Here is an 18,682-nt window from a genome sequence, read left to right as displayed (position 1 = left end):
AGCCCTGGCTGTCCTGGAACTCACTTTGTAGACCAGGCTGGCCTCGAACTCAGAAATCCGCCTGCCTCTGCCTCCTGAGTGCTGGGATTAAAGGTGTGTGCCACCATGCCCGGCTGGTTTTATCATTCTAAAATGTCTATAGATTGATGTTTCTTGATCTTAAGCTTAGGCTAGATCTCTAAAATCAGAGATCTCTCACACCTGCTCCAGACCTAGTTCTTGCCTAAGGCCTCTCTAATCTCTAGCCTGAAGATGATTGTGAGCAGCTGCTAGGGTAATCCAAGCTGCAGATGGACAGCCTCATCTTGCCTTCTTCCCCAGCTTGTTACAGGGATTGTGCTCAAACCACAGGAGAGCAGGAAGGGAGCAAGCCATTCCTCCCCACATCAGCTTCATGGTGGTGTCTTCACTGCCAAGGATGCAGTGGCAGCAGTGAGATGCCATGGATGCAGTGCCAGCAGTGAGATGCCGTGGATGCAGTGCCAGCAGTGAGATGCCTTGGATGCTGTGCCAGCAGTGAGATGCCGTGGATGCAGTGCCAGCAGTGAGATGCCTTGTATGCACTGCCGGCAGTGAGATGCTGTTTGCTCTCCACACAGGACTGAGGATTCTGCCCACAGCTCCAATCTCGTGCTTTTTCTGGGGCCTGCTAATTTTCTGTGTCCTTCCTAGGCCTTATTTATAGTTCAATAGGAATGGGCATTTGTTGAATGGACAGAAGAACCACTCAACTCTAGATAGACTTCAGCTGTGTAGATCACTCTGACTTCCAACTTGACGAAATCCTCTTGCCTCTGCTTCCAGAGTGCTAGGACTACAGCCCTGCCTTGGCTTCTCCCTTGAGCCTGCCAGGCCCATGATGGCCTCTAGACATCTGGTTCCATCACTGCCTCCAATTATTGAATAGAGGGAGTGCCAGAAAGCATCAGTTGGCCAGTCTCTAGCCCAGAATTGTCCAGAAGCTTCAAGATTAAGAGCGCACAGACATGAGGCCTGAAGTTCTCTATCTCCTCTGCAGTCCTTGGCAATTGTCTCTCCACTATTAGGACCGAAGGACACCACATTTTCTAGTCTCCCCCAGATTGCTGCCTTTGAATCAGATCTGGTGAGCGGCAGCCTCTGGCTCTTATCTCCCTGCCTGCCCCTTCCACGTGCTATACAGCTGCATGACCACAGAAGGCTGTCTGGACCAGTATGTGCTCGGAGATAAGGCCACCAGACTCTAGGGAATGAGTGGATAGTTTTTGGTTTTATGAAATAATATTATTTTTCTGATTTTAAAACTTACTAATAATATAGGAAACGGGCTGGGAAGATAGCTTAGTGGTTAAGAGCACTGGCTGCTCTTCTAGTGGACCCAGGTTTGATTCCCTACACTGACATGGTGGTTGACAACCATTTGTACCCCTGTCTGAGGGGATCTGGCACCTTCTTTTGGCCTTCACAGACACTGCATACATTTGGAACACATACATATGTGGACCATATACAATATATATATATATATATATATATATATATATATATATATATATATGTGTGTGTGTGTGTGTGTAAGAACATATACATTATGTATATATGTGGCAGAACACCTATATATATAAGATAAAACAAAAAATGCTTATTTAGCAAGCAGGTGGATTGGAGTTTGATTCCAAGAGCTCCTATAATCAAAGCCAGGCATGGTGACAAACGTTGTAGTCCCAGCATGAGGGAGGTAGAGGCAGGAGGAGCCCTAGGGTTTTGTTGGTGATCCTAGTTGGTGAAGGTCATTAAAAGACCTCGTCTCAAAACAACAAAGTATCTTCAAGAAGACAACACGGCTGACTGTTGGCCCTCAAATATTCACCCATATGCATGCATATCCCTAGCCCTAATGCACCCCCTCATATGAACACACATGCATGTACATGCACACACACACACACACACACACACACACAGGTGTGCACATGAACATGCACACCTGCATACATTTTTAAAAATGGGGGTCTGGGGCTTGCTTTGCACATATAGCCTGAGTTTGATCATCACAAACCCATGTTTTTTTGTTTTTGTTTGTTTGTTTTTCCCTGTCAGTTGTGGTCATGTGTGCTTGTATTTCCAGAATTTGGAAGGTACAGGAGAGTTTGAGGCTAAACTTGTGTTACAAGAGACCCTGAACCAAAAACAAAAACCAACCAAAAAACAATTGGAAAATATAGGGCCAGAAACAAAGTTCAGTGATCGAGTACATTCTTGGCACGGGTGAGACATGGAGTTCAGCCTGATGAAAATGATGGTGGTGGTGGTGGTGACAATGGTGATGCTGCTGCTGCTGGTGGTGGAGATGGTGGTGGTGTTGATGACACTGGTGATGGTGATGATAATGATAAAAGGAAGAGGAAAGGAGGAGAAAGAAGAAAACCACATACTCGAGCAAGGTGTGGTGGTGCCAAGTTGCCATTCCAGGACTCTAGAGATGGAGGGAGGAGGATCGGGAGAGTTCAAGGTCGGCCTGGGACACATGAGATCCTAGGTTATGCAAACAAGAAGAATCTACAAAAATAGTAATATAAAGACTTACAGCATCTAACATCCAGAGGTAAGTGATTTTGTTGTAGTGAGCACTACTGAGGCCCCTGCAGGTGTCCAGTCCTCTCACAAGGCTTCCCTGATGCCACCTCTGCCTCAGGCCTCTGCTTTAGGAGACAGTTAGGTTGTTAGGTAAAATGGCTTTCTTTTCTTTTTCTTTTTCTTTTTTCTTTTTTCCTTTTAATCAAAGAAAGGGCCCACTGTGGACTAATAAGATAGCTTCTGTATGTCCACGCCTTCTTATTCACCTGTGATTGAGTTTACTGTAGAGAAAGGTAACAGAAATTGGTTGGATAAAGAAAGGAGTTGGACATAGAACTAATGTGGTTATCTAGCCCCAAGCCTCAGCAGCCCAGCACGGTTCTTTTGCATCAAGAAGTTAATTTTCCGAGCCATTTCCATGTTGTGGATCCTCCAGCACGTTTCATAGCTGTTTTGTTGGTGGCGGCCGCAAGGCTTCTCATAGTACTGTCGTCGCTTTGTGACTTCAGTAAGCCCATCCGTGGTGAGGATCCTGTTCACCTTCCACGTTCCCCTCCTGAACCATCACAGTCCTGGCAATGAACTTCAGCTGTTTAGCCGTGGCCTTGTATTTAAATCTTCATTTTTCAGGGCCTGGGCCCTCTGAATTTGGATTCCTCAACCCTCCACAAAATGATTTTTTGGGTGTGTGTATGGTGTGTCGTATGTGTTGTGTGTATATTGTATATGGTGTTTGTATATATGAGGGCTGCCTCAGGTGTCATTCCTCAAATCCCACCCACTGTTCTTATATTTTTCTTTAGAGAGAGGGTCTCTTGATGACCTGGAACTCACCAAGTGTGCTAGGCTGGTAGGATGTGCTGTCTTGGTTGTCAAGGTGACTGAATTTGCCACCAACTAAGTGCTGGGCACTTTTTTCCTACCCTTCCCTCCCACCTTTTCTTTTTGTGAGACAGAGTCTATGTAGCTTTTCCTGGCCTGGAACTTGCTGTGTAGCTGAGGCTAGCCTGAACTCACAGAGATCTATCGGCTTCTGCCTCCAAAGTGATGGGATTAAAGGTGTACACCATCATCCTTCTTTAAGGAAGTTCTTGGTTATATTATTTAAAATGGGCCAGGCATGGTGGCACACACCTTTAATCCCAGCACTTGGGAGGCAGAGGCAGGTGGATTTCTGAGTTTGAGGCCAGCCTGGGCTACAGAGTGAGTTCCAGGACAGCCAGGGCTACACAGAGAAACCCTGTCTTGAAAAACAAAAACAAAAACAAAAAAGGGGGAAGACTCATGCTAAATTTGGGTGGAAACTTAGAAGGGAGATAAAAGAAGGAAGCTTGCTTTTTGCCTTTTTGCCTTCATTCTTGCTGGCAAATTCATCTGTTTTGTTGCTGCAACTGCTGAACTCGCTGATATCAGAACAAGCTTTTTAAGACTTCTAATGTAGACTGAAGACTGGTAGCTGTCAGGCTACCAACCCTTGGGGATGACAAACTACCAGATTCTTGTCCTTTTTGGTGTGACACAGCCATTGTTGAACTACCTAGAGTGCATGGTATACATTAATCTAATAAGTCTCCTTTTAATATATATTCATCCATTGCTTCTGTTCTTACAGAGAACTGTAATATAGGTGGGTAGCTAAAGGGTCCCAAGAATTCCTCCTGTCTGACTCTCTATACACCATCGAGTCTGGGTTTTTTCAAACAGCTTCTAGGGACTGAGCTTAACCCCTAGGCAAGGCAAACACTTTACCAAGGAAGCTATCTCCCTAGCTTCTTGTTTTGATTTTTTGAGACAAGGTCTCCCAATATAGCCCAGGCTAACCTGGAACTTGCAGCTCTCTTCTTTGGCCTCCCAAGTGCTGGGTTTATGGGCCCATGGTGACCTATGTGCTATGGGTTCCATCTGAAGTCCTCTTTAATTGGCTTAGAGCCCATCCAGGTCCCAGACAAGTTGATAAGGCTGAGATGTAGGACTTCAGTGTGGAGATCTGTGGTCAAATCAGATAACAGCTTGCTAGTCAGGATTTCTGCCTCTCTTTTTCTGGTTTTGCTATATTCTAGACCCAGCCTGGGAGACCTGGTTTTCAGGTTCCCTTCCTCAGGAGGAAACTCTTGTTTGATGGACATAACGCCCCCCCCCCCCAAGCAGGCCATGGCCCCCGCTCTTTCTACTAGGTTTAGCTTGTTTCCCTCCCGGCAGAGTCTAACACATCTCCTGTCCTATCCTGGTAGCTCAGTCCCTTGGGTGAGCTGCCTCCACTACACCCATCTCCCCGTCACACCTCACGTGTCCTTCTTGCCTCCCCCACTCCCATCTGGTGGCTCTGAGAGAGTGTGTCAAGCTACATGCGGTTGGAGGACACGGGGAATGCAAACCACCATCTGGAGATTCAGATACACGAGTCGACTCATCAGGAACAGCAAGGCAGCATATACTTAAGGAGGTTCTGCCAGGGGCTCTGGAGGAGTTGTGTGGGTGTGGGGAGGGGGAAGACAGATGGATGCGTGGGCAGCAGGGGCAGGGCCTGATCAGAAACCCCCAGATTTGCATGCCGGCACTATCTTCTTCTGGGCTTGTTGCCTAGTGGGCAGCTGTGTCGCCTGGGGGCAGGGAGCGCTGGGGACAGGGTAGGCATCAGCCCACTAGTCGGAGAAAAGATATTTGTAGAGGAGAGGAATGGTTTACTGGTTGTAGGGAGATGTGAGAGGGTGGGTTGTAGGAGGGCATGCATTGTGCACATGAGTGAAATTGTGAAAGGACAAATTAAAAAACAAAAAAACAGACTCTATCTGCCTCTTGCCTGGTTCTGCCACTCTGCAGCCCCAGCAACCCTGTCCCCACTGCCCCAGGCCCAACAGCAGCAGGTTATGTTGCCTCCCATAAAATATAGTCTAGCAGCAATGAGATGGCCAGTCTGGATTGGGGGTTGGGGGTTGGGGAAGGGCTAAGAGGAACACAGCAGACAAGGCTGGGGAATAGAAGAGAGGTCCCAAAGGGCAGAGTAGATGGGGCCTGGGCTGAGCCAGTGCTGGGGAGGAAGGAGTGCAGCCGGTGTAGGATGGTAAGCCCTAGTGAGCCGAAGGGAAGGCGCACAGGCCTCCCCTAGTTCTCAGGCTCAGTTAAGGATTCTTAAAAAGCAGAAATGATGGTTGTCAGAAGACTTCTTGACGTGATAGTTCACACAGTAACAGGTTTTCTTCTGGCATCTCCCACAGCCTTGGTTTTGGATGACCCACCCTAGCCTCCTTAGCATTCTGAGGCCGTGCTTCATGCAGGCAGCTTTAATGCTCTGTGAGGCTCCCGAGGAAGCTCAGGAAGAGACAGCTACCTGTTACTTCACCCCTTGCACCCCCCCACCCCGTCAGATGAAGGAATCACAAACAAAATGATAGAAACTAGAGACTCTGAAAATTGCCCCTTCCTCGGGTTGAAGAATTGGCCCATGTAGACTTTGCGGGCGATGTATCTTCCTAGGTGGAGATTTGGTAGGTGGTTTTGTGGGATGCCCTGTTATCCCTTGGGCGTTGTGTGACATGTCAGGATGATGTCTGCTACATGGCTGGACTGAGACCCTCCCCTGCTGATTCTCAGTCATCTTGACTTGGAATGATGTATTGATCCTAAGGGTACCGAAGCAGCTTTCAGTTGTCCTGAAGGGTGGTTTCCTGTGTCCTGGGGCTCCAGTGCACTTGACTCTGCATGTGCTTATTGCACTGAGACTTTTGGGAGCAAATTCCACTCAAACAGATACTGGCTGTCCCCAAGGTGGGTGAGGTCACAGAAGTTGAGTTGGAAGTCACTGTGGAGGATGGAGGGCTGCAGGTCTAGAGTCCAACGTGGAGTTCAGTGGATCCAGGCAGGTCTCTCTTAAAGGCCACTTGCTGTAATTGTTCTGAAGCAGGTCCCTCACCTGTTCAGGCAAGTCCTGAAGGACCAGTCTCCTTAGCCACTGGGTTCTATAGTTCCAGGCTTTTCATTACAACAGCGAGCCTTGTCTAACAGGCTCCCCGAGGCTGCTGTCCTTCATACCCTGATTTAGCTACCTGGACTGTGGATCCTCCTGGCATCCCAGGCACTACCAGGTCTGTAGAGAGACTCCGAGTCTTAACATTTCTTATGTTACCAGCCGACCTCTCATCAGTAGCTGCTGCTGCTGCTTATTCCTCCTCCCACCCTACCTCCTCCACCACCTCCTCTTTTAATTTTTGGGTTTTCAAGACAGCATTTCTCTGTAGACCAGGTTAGCCTCAAACGCAGAGATCACCCCACTTCTGCCTCCCTTAGTGCTGTGATTAAAGGTCTGTGCTACCATGTCCAACCTAAAGCATACTCACTCCAAGTCAGCTGCTCTTGGCAAAAATGTTTCTAGACTTAGCACACACCACCTTTTAACTTGGCTCAGTTATAGAACTGTGTTTAAATCCTGATGCACAGCACTGTGCTGCAGCTTTGTTTCCATAGCAACCCTAAGCTCTTTATGACTCCCTTTAGAGGAAGATTTTTTTCTTTTTCTTTTTTTGGTTTTTCGAGACAGGGTTTCTCTGTCTAGCCTTAGCTGTCCTGGAACTCACTCTATAGACCAGGCTGGCCTTGAACTCAGAAATTTGCCTGCCTCTGCCTCCCAAGTGCTGGGATTAAAGGCATGTGCCACCATGTCCGGCTAGAGGAAGATTCCTAAGTGGTCTTTTTGGATTATTTGGTGTTGTAGCTTGAGTATGAAATGTCCCCAGAGATCTGAATACTTGTCCTCAGCTGGTGGCACTGTTTGAGGTTATGGAACCTTCAGGAGGTGCAATGGAGGGGTGGTGGTGGGTCACTGGGGGTGGATTTTGGCAGTTTATAGCTGGCCCAGCTTCCTGGTCTTTTCCTGCTTCCTCTGTGTGGATGAGATCTGTTCTTCTGAGCTGCTGGGTTGGCCTCACACTCCTGACATGCCTTCCCTGCCCAGAGGGACTGTGAGCCTAAATGAACTGTCTTCTATCACTTGATTTTGTCAGGGTTTTAGTCATAAAAATGTGAAAGTAACTAATTTATTTGAGTATTTCCAGACAATAAACCCAAAATGTGGATTTTTAACATTTGTCTGTTCTACTGAAATGAGACTGAAAACAAAGGCATGTTTGCTGTACTAAGAAAACAGAATTTAGGGGAACATGTAAACAAGAAAAAGGAGTCACCCATAACCCTGTCTCAGAAGCCAGCAGCGAGTGCTCAGTAAACTCACCAGGAGCCTCAGGGCTGTGCTTCCCACTGTGCACCCCATCTTCTGAAAGCTTCTGCTCTTGGCCCTCCATGTAGGATGTGGCAAGTGCTGGGCAGAGGGCAGGGTAGAGGCAGACGAAATACCTGGTGCTTTAGTATCCATGCAAGTGGTCCTTAAAATACTGTGAGGGTCTATGCCCACAGGTGTCCCCAGCTCACAGTTGACTGTAGGACCTTGTGCTCTGTGCCCGAATGCTTGAGGCATTTCAGGCTGCGATGAGGCACTGTAGATGCTGCTAGGTTCCCCAGGGGCCTGACCGCTCTTTACTACCCTCTACTCCATGGTTGGTGGGATGGACAGTCTCAGGGTGAGACCCAGGACCAGCTGGCTAGGTGCTCTGTCGAATCCTCAGCAGCTTCCAAACAAACCCTGGATGCCAAGAGGACTCTGAATCTAAAATGTCTCCTGAAGTCTCAGGTTTTCAATGCTCTGTCCCAAGTACCAAGTTGTTGACACTATTTTGGGAAATTGTGGAAATCAGTATGCAGGGCTTGGCTTTTGGAAGCTGGTCACATCCTGTAGGTCCCTGGTCATTTCTTTTCACTTTCCTGGGTTGGCTTTGTGGTAGATAGCCATGAAGTCTGTCACACATTGCTGCTCAAGCACATGGGATCAACCATGGGCTAAACTCTCTAGAACGAACACCTTTTAAAATACTTTTTCTGTTGAGTGTTTTGTCAGGGATATAAATGTTAACTATAGACAGACACACAGGGAAGAGATCCAAGTGGCACTCAGGAATGTTGAATATATGGTTTATTGACACCAGTACAGGGCCCCATGGGAAGACTGTCCTATGAGCTCATCACCTTGGGACTTGTCCCTAAGACTAAAGAAACATGGTGTCTTAGAACAAGACTCCCAGGATGACCCCTGAAATAACCCTTGGCAAGGCCCACATGGCATGTAAATGGCAAAGCTTGGTGTGTTTGGTGAAGCAGGAGAGTCCATGAAAGCACAGGACTCTAGAGGGTGGTCCCTGGAGGCTACAGAGGCTGAGTCAAACCAGAAGCCCAGCTTGCTTCATACAAATTGGCCTGGCTTCCGTACAGTATGGTCGGAGCCATCCTTCTGGCCTTGAGAATACAGTTGAGGTAGCCAGGACACCCATGCCGTAACTTAGCATCAGGAGAGGCGGGGGGGGGGGGGGCACTGCATGCAGAACCCGAAAGGGCAGGGGCAGACAGATCATGGTGAATGGCAGGGCTTTTAAGACCTCTAGGTGCTGGTGCCTGCCTCTCCCACCATGAGCTCTGGAGACTCCCAAAGCCATGCTGCAGGTACCCTGCTTCAACATTCCTTAAAGCCTGCTTGTACCCTCCCACCTCTTACGCCTCCAGGCCTTAGTTGGGAGGCAGCTGTACCTGCAAAGGCAGGCTGACGGCTTCAGCTTTTGTATCCATGTAAGACGCTGGCGCCTGTAACTCAGCTCTGTTCCAGCCCACTTAATTTTAAGAATAGACACTAATAATACTTAACCCCTCTCTGCTGTTGGTGGAGGATGGGCTCCCCTGCTCTGGCAGCTCCTGGTAATGCTATGCATGCCCTCCATGCCTTACCCTGAGGCCTGAGAGGTACAGTGACTGGTTCCGCTCATACACTGTGATGGTGGCAAAGGGGGGGACTTGAGCTCACAGCCACCCTTCTTCCTACTGTTCCTTCCCTGAGCCTCTGCTAAGCCACCCATTATCCTGGCTAGGGGATTCTTTTGGGATGAGAGTCTGAGGAGGAGGTGGCCAACAAGTCTTGGAGGCTTGGTACTGGCAACTCCAGTCCAAGAGAGTCCTTCTCTGTGCCTAGGAACTAGCACAAGGCCAGTCCTCAACAATGGGAGAATGTGGTCTCCCTTGGCCACTAGATCAGGATGGAGCACTGCCTGATGTTGGTCCCAGACCACTGCCAGGCAGGGGAAAGGGTAGGGGAGGCACTCAGACAAGCCTGGGAAAGGGGCTTCCCTTTACACCTTGATATTTGGCACATCTTTACATTCGAGTATGAATCCAGACCACCAAGGAGGCCCAAATTCCACTCTTACCAGCAATGAACAGGTTAGCAAAAATGGGAGAAAACCAAAATCAATTTATCTCCCTCTATCAAGGCAGGCTGGACCAACAACCACACCCTGTGTTGAGATGGCTCTGAGGATCCTGGATTCTGACACCGCCCCCCAAGAAGGCAGCAGGCCTTCAAGATAAGCAATACCTCGTTATTAGGTGGGCAGCCATCAGGGGACTTGATCAAGGACTCAACTACATGGCCCCAGCTCTTCCATCCCTACTTTGGGAATGGGTAAATGCCAAACATACAGGTGGTGTGCCCAATCGCATTTGGCTGGCTCGCTCCCCTACTGCTGGAAGTGGACTTGCCTCAGGGGAACAGGTATGAGCACCCTTGCTTCTTTTCTAAGAGGGCTTAGGTGTGCTGAACAAAGCTTTGCCAGTCTTACTAGGGCTTTCACTCTACAGGTGGGGACCTCACAGCCACCCTTCTTCCTACTGATCCTTCCCTGAGCCTCTGCTAAGCCACCCAATATTCTCTGGACCTGCCAGTGTCTGCAGAGAGCAGCCTTGACTCACTTGGCCCTTGTTAAGGGCCTCCTCGTCCTTCTACGCTGGGTATCCCCCCACTCCTCGCTTGGTTTCCTTGCCTGACTGAATCCATCACTGCTCTAGGGATGTGGAGGTCTTTCATGCTGCTCAGGTCAGGACAGAGTCACAGGAGAAAGATGGTGGACTGCTGGGCTTGCCAAAGTTCCTCACCTAAGCAGTGTCCTCAACAACTCAATCAACACAACTGCAAGCACCCTGAGAGTCTCAGTCTTCTAGCCAAGAGCAGTAAGGTTCTCAGCTGGGGTCCGCCAGACTCCAAGGGTGGGCAAGGAGGCAAGTGTCACAGCCCACGGTCATAGCCTTTACCCATCACTTCAAGGAAGTTCTGAGGCGCCCAGAAGCACAAAAGGACTTTCCCAGAAGAGTGCTGGCTGAAAGCGTGCCTTCCCACAACAAATGCTGCCTTTTTGAGAACCTCAACACGTCTGCCCAGCAGTTCTCATCCACACCAAAGCTGTTTAAGGCACTTAAGTGGCTTATTAACATAACCTGGAAAAATTTGTTTCCATCCCTATTTAGGAAAAAATAAAATCAGTAATACTGCAAATGTCTCCACGAACACACACAAAAAAGTAAAATACTTGAGTTTTCAGGAATAAAATAAATGCTAAGCTTTGCTTAAGTTACATGACCTTGCGGGTCACCTTGGCACTGATACAACATGACAAAGCCTGAATACTGATTCTGGATTAGACCTTTCCCTGCAGTAAATCTAAGCACACAGACACACACACACATCTGACTTCACCTTCCCAGGAAGCTCAAGGGAAGAGTAAGGTCTAGAAAACCCCAGTGGCCTTGGTACGCAGTTAGAGTGGAGTGGCAGTGGGTCACTCTCCTGGGGCGCCTCCCAGCAAGACCAATGTCTCCTCTTTGAGAAGCCAGCAGTCAAGCAGGGACTTCGAGCTTGTGTGTTAGTACAGACCAAACCCTCCCAGCCTTGGGTACAACGAGAAGCCACAAGCCTGGGCTGGACACCTGGCTGCAGATCTCATCCCAGGATCTGTGTGAGGGTCCCCCAAGACCTGACCTGTGTTTTTGGTTAGGCTACCAGCAGGTGCCTGTGGTTTCTGTTCCCAGACCTGTCCGGCCCTGATCACCTCAGTCAGCTACTCTTCTGTGAGGTCATTTTCCTATGCTTCCTTCTGAGATCCACTTGTTGCCTACTGCAGTTCTGCAGCCATGAGGACAGGCTGTGGTAGGCAACATGGAGGGCTGGGGTGCTAAGGGAATGCTGTGAGGGTGTGCACCCCTGCCCACTATACCTGTTGGATCTAAGGTCTTTGAAGGGGAGGATCACAAGGGCAGAGGGAGAGTCCGGATGGGGCCTGGAGGCCTGGACCATTTAGCTTCTCTGTGAGGTATTGATCTCAAGTTCTGAGAGGCCAGTGGACAAGTCCTGGCTTCCTATATCTGCCTGAGCATCCACTGTCCCCTGGACTCCACCCTCTAGCAGCTCCAGGGGCTCCCTAAGGAAGACCACCATGACTGTGATGTTGTCATGGGAGCCCCGGTCACGAGCCACAGCCACCAACTCCTCAGCAACATGCATCCCATTGCCCTTGTGCCTGAGCAAGTGGCCATGGACGAGACCCGTGACTTCATGGTGGGGGACGACATCAAAGAAACCATCACAGGCAAGCAACAGGTAGTCCTCCGAGCCTGTTAGCTCTCTGGATGCTGCATCGGCCTCCCCAGACACATAGGGCTTCTGGAAGACATCTCCTGGGAATGAACAGACAGAAGAGCCTTGTTTCCTACTTCTGGTATGCTCAGAACCAACCCATTTCACCATCCCCAAGGGCATGCAGGTACAGGAGCCCAGCTGGCTCTCAAGGGGTCACCTGCTTAGTGCTTCCTACCCTCTTTGGAAGAGAGTCACCCCCCACCACAGCTCTCACTCCAGGGAAGGCTATACCTCCAGTGTGTCTAGAGATAAACAGACAGCTAGAGCAGTACAAAGACAGGCTATGAGGAGGGAGCCAACGAAGACCTCAAGAGAGCGAGAGGGCAGAGGCCAGGCTCCCAGGGAGTAGATGGAGGTGGGGTCATAGGAGGCAGGTGTGCTCTGAGTTGGGTTTCAGCAGTGACAGGAGACAGAGAAGGATGGGAAGCTAATCTCCAAGAGGAAAAGGGATCTTAAACTTTTTTTTTTTTTTTAAGAAGAAAAAAAAAAAAGAACCATTAGCATGAATGAGCTTACAAAAAACATCATCTATAGAATATTTAACCCTGACTAGAGGTTTCCTACTGTATTTTAGTAGGCCCTATAGAGGGCCTTTAATTTTCTATGTTTCTAGTTGAGCATTATTATTTGCATAAAGATCTCTAGTCCAGGCTGGCTTCCAATAGCCTATGTAGTCCAGGATAACCTTGAAGTTCTCATCTTCCTCTACCTACCTCCTAGGATGGATTACAGGTGTGTGCCACCATGCCTGATTTAAGCAGCAGTGACAGTGGCAGCGGTGGCGGCAGCAGCACCACCACCACCAGTGGGGACTGAGCTCAGGACTGTGCACGCCAGGCAAGCACTTTACCAAGTGAGCTACACTCTTCCTACAATGTTCGACAAGTTACAGTCAATAGAAACTACACTGTGAACCCGAGCCTCTCCTGGTTAGAGAGACCTCCCTGGTCCAACCACCTCTGTCTGAAGATGCAGCAGAGACCGCAGCTTACAATCAGCAGGAAGCCTCAGAGCCAACTGCTGACGGTTCCCTGGACTGTGCTGAGCTGGGGCCCACTAGGCTGGGTGGGTCGTACTCTGAACACAGCGTTTTGTTTTGTTTTGTTTTGTTTTTTAAGCTTATCTTGGGTTTATTTAGAGGCAGTTCCACTGTAAGTCTAGAAGGTTTAAATGCTGTGAATAGTTTAGGGAACATTATTCGGCCCTAAGTCACCGAGTAAGCCCATGGCTCCCCACAGTGCAGCAGCCCTCTCTCTTACCAATGGCTCTAGACACTGCCAGGGTCCCGTTGACTCTCCAGCAGTCCATGAGAGAAACAAAGCCACCCAGTGCTTCAATTCGTGCTTTCTCATCCTGCAAGAGATAGTTATGAGATGGGAACTTGGGTGGGTTGGGGGCGGGGGCAGGGGCTTCAATGTCACTACATAAGTAGAACTTAAATCCTAAGACACATTTGAAGCCAAAGTACTTGAACCAAGTCAAGAAGCTTACCTAGATGTCCAAATCAGACATCATATTAAAGACAGGATGGCTAATCAAGGAATGGGGGCAGTGTAGAAGGGTCACCCATGCAAGCCATGCTATATCTCTAAGCAGTGCTTGAGCCAAGAAGGTCCTCCTGGCAGGAGAATGGTGTTAGCACAGACTCAGAGGGCAGATCCCTCACCTTTTACTTGGGGTTGTCATCTCTATGTGAAAACTTCTGGGACAAAGCCTGTGCTGAGCACATAAAGTCACATGGCAGGACTCTTACACTTGAGTTAGGCCAAGTCTGCCCCTTAGCCATCCTCCTCCCCACTCACTCCTGGGCATCGTCTCTGTCAGTAGATCCAGCCCTAACTGCAAGGGGATGGGCAGAGGCTTGGTCTAGGCACAGGTTATCTTGAAGCTCTTTGGTTCCGTCAGTCCCCTCCAGGGAGAGGCTCACAGATGTAAAGTTTGACTCCTAAAGGCTAGTGTGAATAGCTGAGTGCATGTGTTGAGCCCCTCGGGGGCACCTTGAACCTCTCCTAGATGAGGGAGATCAGTCATATCCCTCTTTTACTCGTGTAAACCTAACCTCCTCAAGGCCTCTAAGTTGCAGAACCTTCCTTTCTGAAGCTCCAAGTCAGGCTATCTGGCTGTGGGAACAGAGCTGAAGTGGGCACCGGGGCCACTGATCCCCTCCCTGACAGGCCTGTTCCAACAGGCCTACCCAGGCTGCATGGACTACAGCACCAGGGTTTAAAGTAATGTGCTGAGCTGGTTGGCCTTGCTTAGCTCGGTTCTATAACCTTGGTCCTTCTTCCCTTTCCTGGATCCCTCTTCCAGCTGCACTGATCACAACCTTGCCCTGTACCCATCCTTGTTCCAGCTTGTTCCAGGCACAAGCTAGCATCCTTGCCTGGTTCTTCTGATACCCTTCCCTCTTCCTCCTGCTTCCTCCCCACCTCCCGAAACAGCATCTCTGCAGCCAAAGCTTGACGGCTCAGCAGTTCTAGTAACAGCCTCATTACCCTTCCCCTGGCGTCAGGGCTGCAGTGTGCAAGGTTCCAGCACCACTTAGAGCACCTCCACATCCCTATGGACTCCCAAGGCCCTCTCCAAAGCCTGGGCTCCTTCCTTCTTAAGCCACTGATCTGCAAGTGCAGATACCATCTACAACCTCACAGCCCATCCTTTTTAGAGTAGACCTCAGCTTGCCCTCTAGTGGCCTGGACATGGTGAGAGTTGGCAGTGAGCCCTTGTAGAGTTTTCTACTGTCTCAGGTCAGTGTGTTCTCTCTCTCATCTGTGATGTGTTCAAGTCCCATGCCTCCACAGTACCTGACCTGAGTCTTGTACCCTCATTACTGTACCCTGCTTTTCCACCAGGGTTGCACAGCAGAAGGTACTGGTTCCAGGTTCATCACTTTGCTGCCTCAGGAAAGCATCCTACAGAATAGACACTAAATGTCAGCTGGCCTAAAGCGAGCCCATAGAGTGATGGCTGTTTAGACATCATCGTGAGTCTTTACAACCCTCAGTCATCTGTGGTGGTGGCTGGGCCCTCTCTGAAGCTCTCCGGCTGTCAGGGTCTCATGTTCCTATTGTGGCTCTCTCTAGTTCCTGCAGGAGTCTTCAAACAGATGTCTGACTGCTTTTCTGGAAACTGGCAGGTAGTGACCAGGATTATAGGCAAGAGCTGGCAGGATGGAGTGGAGCTGGGCAAGCTACAGGTTGGCAGATACCTGACCCACAGGTGTGTCTACCCTGGCCAGCACTAACCTCAGCACCAGGCCACTCCATCTTTCCCCTACACCTTCAAGGGACCCTGCCTGACCCTGAGGCTCGGAAGGGTCAAGTTAGGACCAGACAGGGTTTAGGACTGTGTGGAAAATGTTCCCACCAGGCATGGGAAAGAGAATATCCAGCCCCAGGGCAAAGGATGGCACTGGATCCAGACCTGGCTGTGTTTTTACCTGCCCAGGTAGCAGAAGTCAATCCCTGTGGTGGTAGAGACAGAGCAGTAGAGGCTACCACTATACCTGTGTGTGCTAGGCAGATGACTGAACCTTGGCTCTCTTTACTGTTTGCTGGCTTGCACACATGTACCTCCCAGACCATGAGCCACACACCCGGCTGCTTCCTGTCCTGCTTCTGCAACCCAGGAACTACTAGAGGGGAGACAATCTGACTCTGCTGCAGAACATCCCAAACCACTATAGGACAACAGGGGGATGTGAGGGGACACGTGCAGTGCCCAGGCAGGAGCTGTGGACACACAGTCAGTGCAAGAACAGGCCAAGGGCAGACAGTGCTTGCTGGAAAGAATGCAATGACACTGAACTTCTGGAAAGATGATCAAGAGCTGGGGGATGGCTCCAGGGTTAAGAGCACCAGCCACTCTTATAGAGGACCTGACTTTAGTTTACAGCACCCACATGGGGGGCTTGTAACTACCTGTAACCCCAGTTCAAGAGGCTCTGACACCCTCTTTGGCATTTGCAGATACCAGGCACAAAAGTGGTTCACATACGTGTAGGTAAACACTCATATACACAAATACAAATAATAAAATCTTAATGACAACAACAAACTATATTCAAATTTACTCTGGAAAGCTGGGTGTGGTAGCTCTCATGGGTTCTGAGTACCTGCGAGACAGGGGCAGGGGATTGTTTCAAGAGATAATGTATCTTAAAAAAAAAAAAGCCGGGAGTGGTGGCGCACGCCTTTAATCCCAGCACTCGAGAGGCAGAGGCAGGCGGATTTCTGAGTTCGAGGACAGCCTGGTCTACAGAGTGAGTTCCAGGACAGCCAGGGCTATACAGAGAAACCCTGTCTCAGGGGGTTTGGGGGGGGGGGAGAGAGAAAGAGAGAGGGGGCGAGAGAGCCCACAAACAACAACAAAAAAACCCAAGCAAACAAAAGCCAAGCCAAACCAAATAAAACAACAAAACAAAATACCCACAAAAATCCTAAGACAAATGCACTCTGTAAGAGACACGAGGTAGCTTTGCCTTGCAGATGGTGTTGTGTAACAGTTCCCTTCTGACTGAAATAGACCCTTCTGGTGGGAGAAGCTCAGCAGGCTTGCAGGGTTTAGGAAGCCCAGAGTATTGTGCAAGCATGAAGCTGGGGTAGCCTGGGGTAGGTTTTCCCACAGTACAGATGCAAGTCACTTGTAAGAAATCCTAACAGTCTGACTGGTTCATTCGCTAGACTCGGTGGACTGACCTTGGTCTGCCACGGATGCTTTTTATCTGGTGTGAACACGCACTTCTTTCTCTCCGTGAAATGTCATGAAACAGATGGGCATGCCCCATGGACTGGTGAGACTGTGGACAATGGAGTCTCAACAGCAGCAGTGCTTGGCTCGGGCTGCTCCAGCCCAAGGGCAGAAGCTGGGCAAATCTCTAAGACTGCAGCATGTCTTCTATGACTTAGCAGCCTCCCTCCCAGGACCCGATGTGCACATCTACCTAAGCCTGCACGACAGGATGCACGCGTTGTCATCCTGCCTTCTTTTCCGAATGCTGGTGACTGTCTCACCGACTTGGGGACTGGACTGTGAATGGAAGGCCACGCATGTGTCTATAAGAAAGGGTGGGGGCTCTTCATGTGCTGATGAGGGGCAGAGTTCACCAGCAGAGAGGAGTATGGCAAAAGCAAGGTTGGTCAAGGTGGCGTAGGGTTATCCCTTGTTTCTAAGCGTTCTCTCTGACTCTAGGAGACAGTCCACACATGCTTGTGAGGTAAGAGTCTGAGCATTGGTTACACTTGTGTTTGGTGATGACCTCAAGACTCAAGAGGCCTAGAGATTTTAGGGTCCTGAGATCCTAGGGTGGCCTCTATGCTTTGAAGTGCTTGCTCGCTCTCAGTCAGTGGCCACCCACTTTACCTGTAGGTACTGCAGGATTCTTTTGGGTTGAGCGCAGGCCCTACAGGCTCAAGTCTGGGTTTGCCTGTTAGGGAACAAGGAGGCCCCGTTCTTGCTTGAAACTCAGTGCTGTCACTGTGGTCCACAGACCTCCCTGGAGGGCTCATGTGGGATCCCCTGTCCACTCTAATCAGGCTAAAAGAGCCCTCCTTATAAAGGAGCACTGGGAGTCTTCTGTGCTTTCCAGTGCACACCACTAACACCGATGGGGGCCTGGGAATGTCTCAAGTCTGTACAGAGGGAGCTGCTTACCTGACGCTCCGGTTTGTGCGGCTCCATCAGCTTCACTACCCGTCCTTGCTGTACCAGGATGACCTGGGAGTCTCCAAGCCAGGCAACATGCAGGGTTGCTCCCGCGATGAGCGCACACACACCTGTGGTACCGCTCTGCAGTCGCTGCAGGGAGAGGAGAGCCGGGCGGGGCTGAGAGGGACTGAGGAGGAGGTCGAGCCTACACAGAGGAGCCCCACAGCTGTACTTATGGATCAAGTGATGATTCGTACGGTATGGTGAGAACATGTTCTACAGGACCACTTCATACCTAACTTTGGGACTGGCAAGATGGTCTGTGGTGGCTGGAAGCAGACTAAGGATACTGGGAACTATGTATGGAAGGGCAGGAGTGAGTCGGGGCTTCATGAGTATCCCAACTGAACACTGTAAACAAATGCATCAAGTGTTTGAATTGTATCTTTAAAAAATATGTGTTAAAAAGAAACAAAAGGGCTGAAGATATACAGTGGAAGAACACTTGTGTTAGCTATGCGAGGCCCCAAGGCAAGCGAGAGGGAAAGAAACTAAAAACCTGTGTATCCCACTAATGTCCTTTGCTCACTCTCAGACAGTGGCCGTCTGCACTTTGCCTATAAACGTGGCAGGATTCTGCACTGGCTCCAGCCTGCCCCCGACTGGGAGGCAGGGCCCAGCGAGGTTGCTTCCAGCTCACAGAAGAGAGGTCACTGGCTTTCATAAACAAGGACCTCATGTATACACATAATGCCAGTCCAAGAAGAGTTCCTACCTGGCTGAGCAGCGGACACTGGGGCAGTCTGTCAGTCACGCTTTATATTTTGATGGAATGACATCTGGGGCCTTGTGGATCCTGGTGAGACCACTACTCTCAGAGTTGACAAACTTTCAGCAACACAAACCCTTGCTTTCCTAGGC

The 18,682-nt window shown here is 49.7% G+C and overlaps 1 protein-coding gene across 4 annotated transcripts in view; it reads right to left on the bottom strand.

Moving 5' to 3' along the window:
- Positions 1-8,562: 8,562 nt before the first annotated feature.
- The window catches only part of Ppm1f (protein phosphatase, Mg2+/Mn2+ dependent 1F), a 29,672-nt gene continuing 19,552 nt past the window's right edge, over positions 8,563-18,682 (bottom strand). For all 4 annotated transcript variants that reach the window (XM_021209750.1, XM_029544210.1, XM_029544209.1 and 1 more), the window contains exons 6-8: positions 17,768-17,911; positions 13,375-13,468; positions 8,563-12,153 (exon numbers count right to left, since the gene is read on the bottom strand). In XM_021209750.1, coding sequence (XP_021065409.1) covers positions 11,774-12,153; positions 13,375-13,468; positions 17,768-17,911 — 618 coding nt within the window. In that variant the 3' untranslated portion in view covers positions 8,563-11,773. The remainder of the gene's footprint in view (positions 12,154-13,374; positions 13,469-17,767; positions 17,912-18,682) is intronic.

Source organism: Mus pahari, chromosome 12 (genome assembly GCF_900095145.1).
Source record: "Mus pahari chromosome 12, PAHARI_EIJ_v1.1, whole genome shotgun sequence".
NCBI lineage: Eukaryota > Metazoa > Chordata > Mammalia > Rodentia > Muridae > Mus > Mus pahari.
The sequence above is the reverse complement of the archived record's forward strand: the minus strand, read 5'-3'. Positions and strand labels throughout refer to the sequence as shown.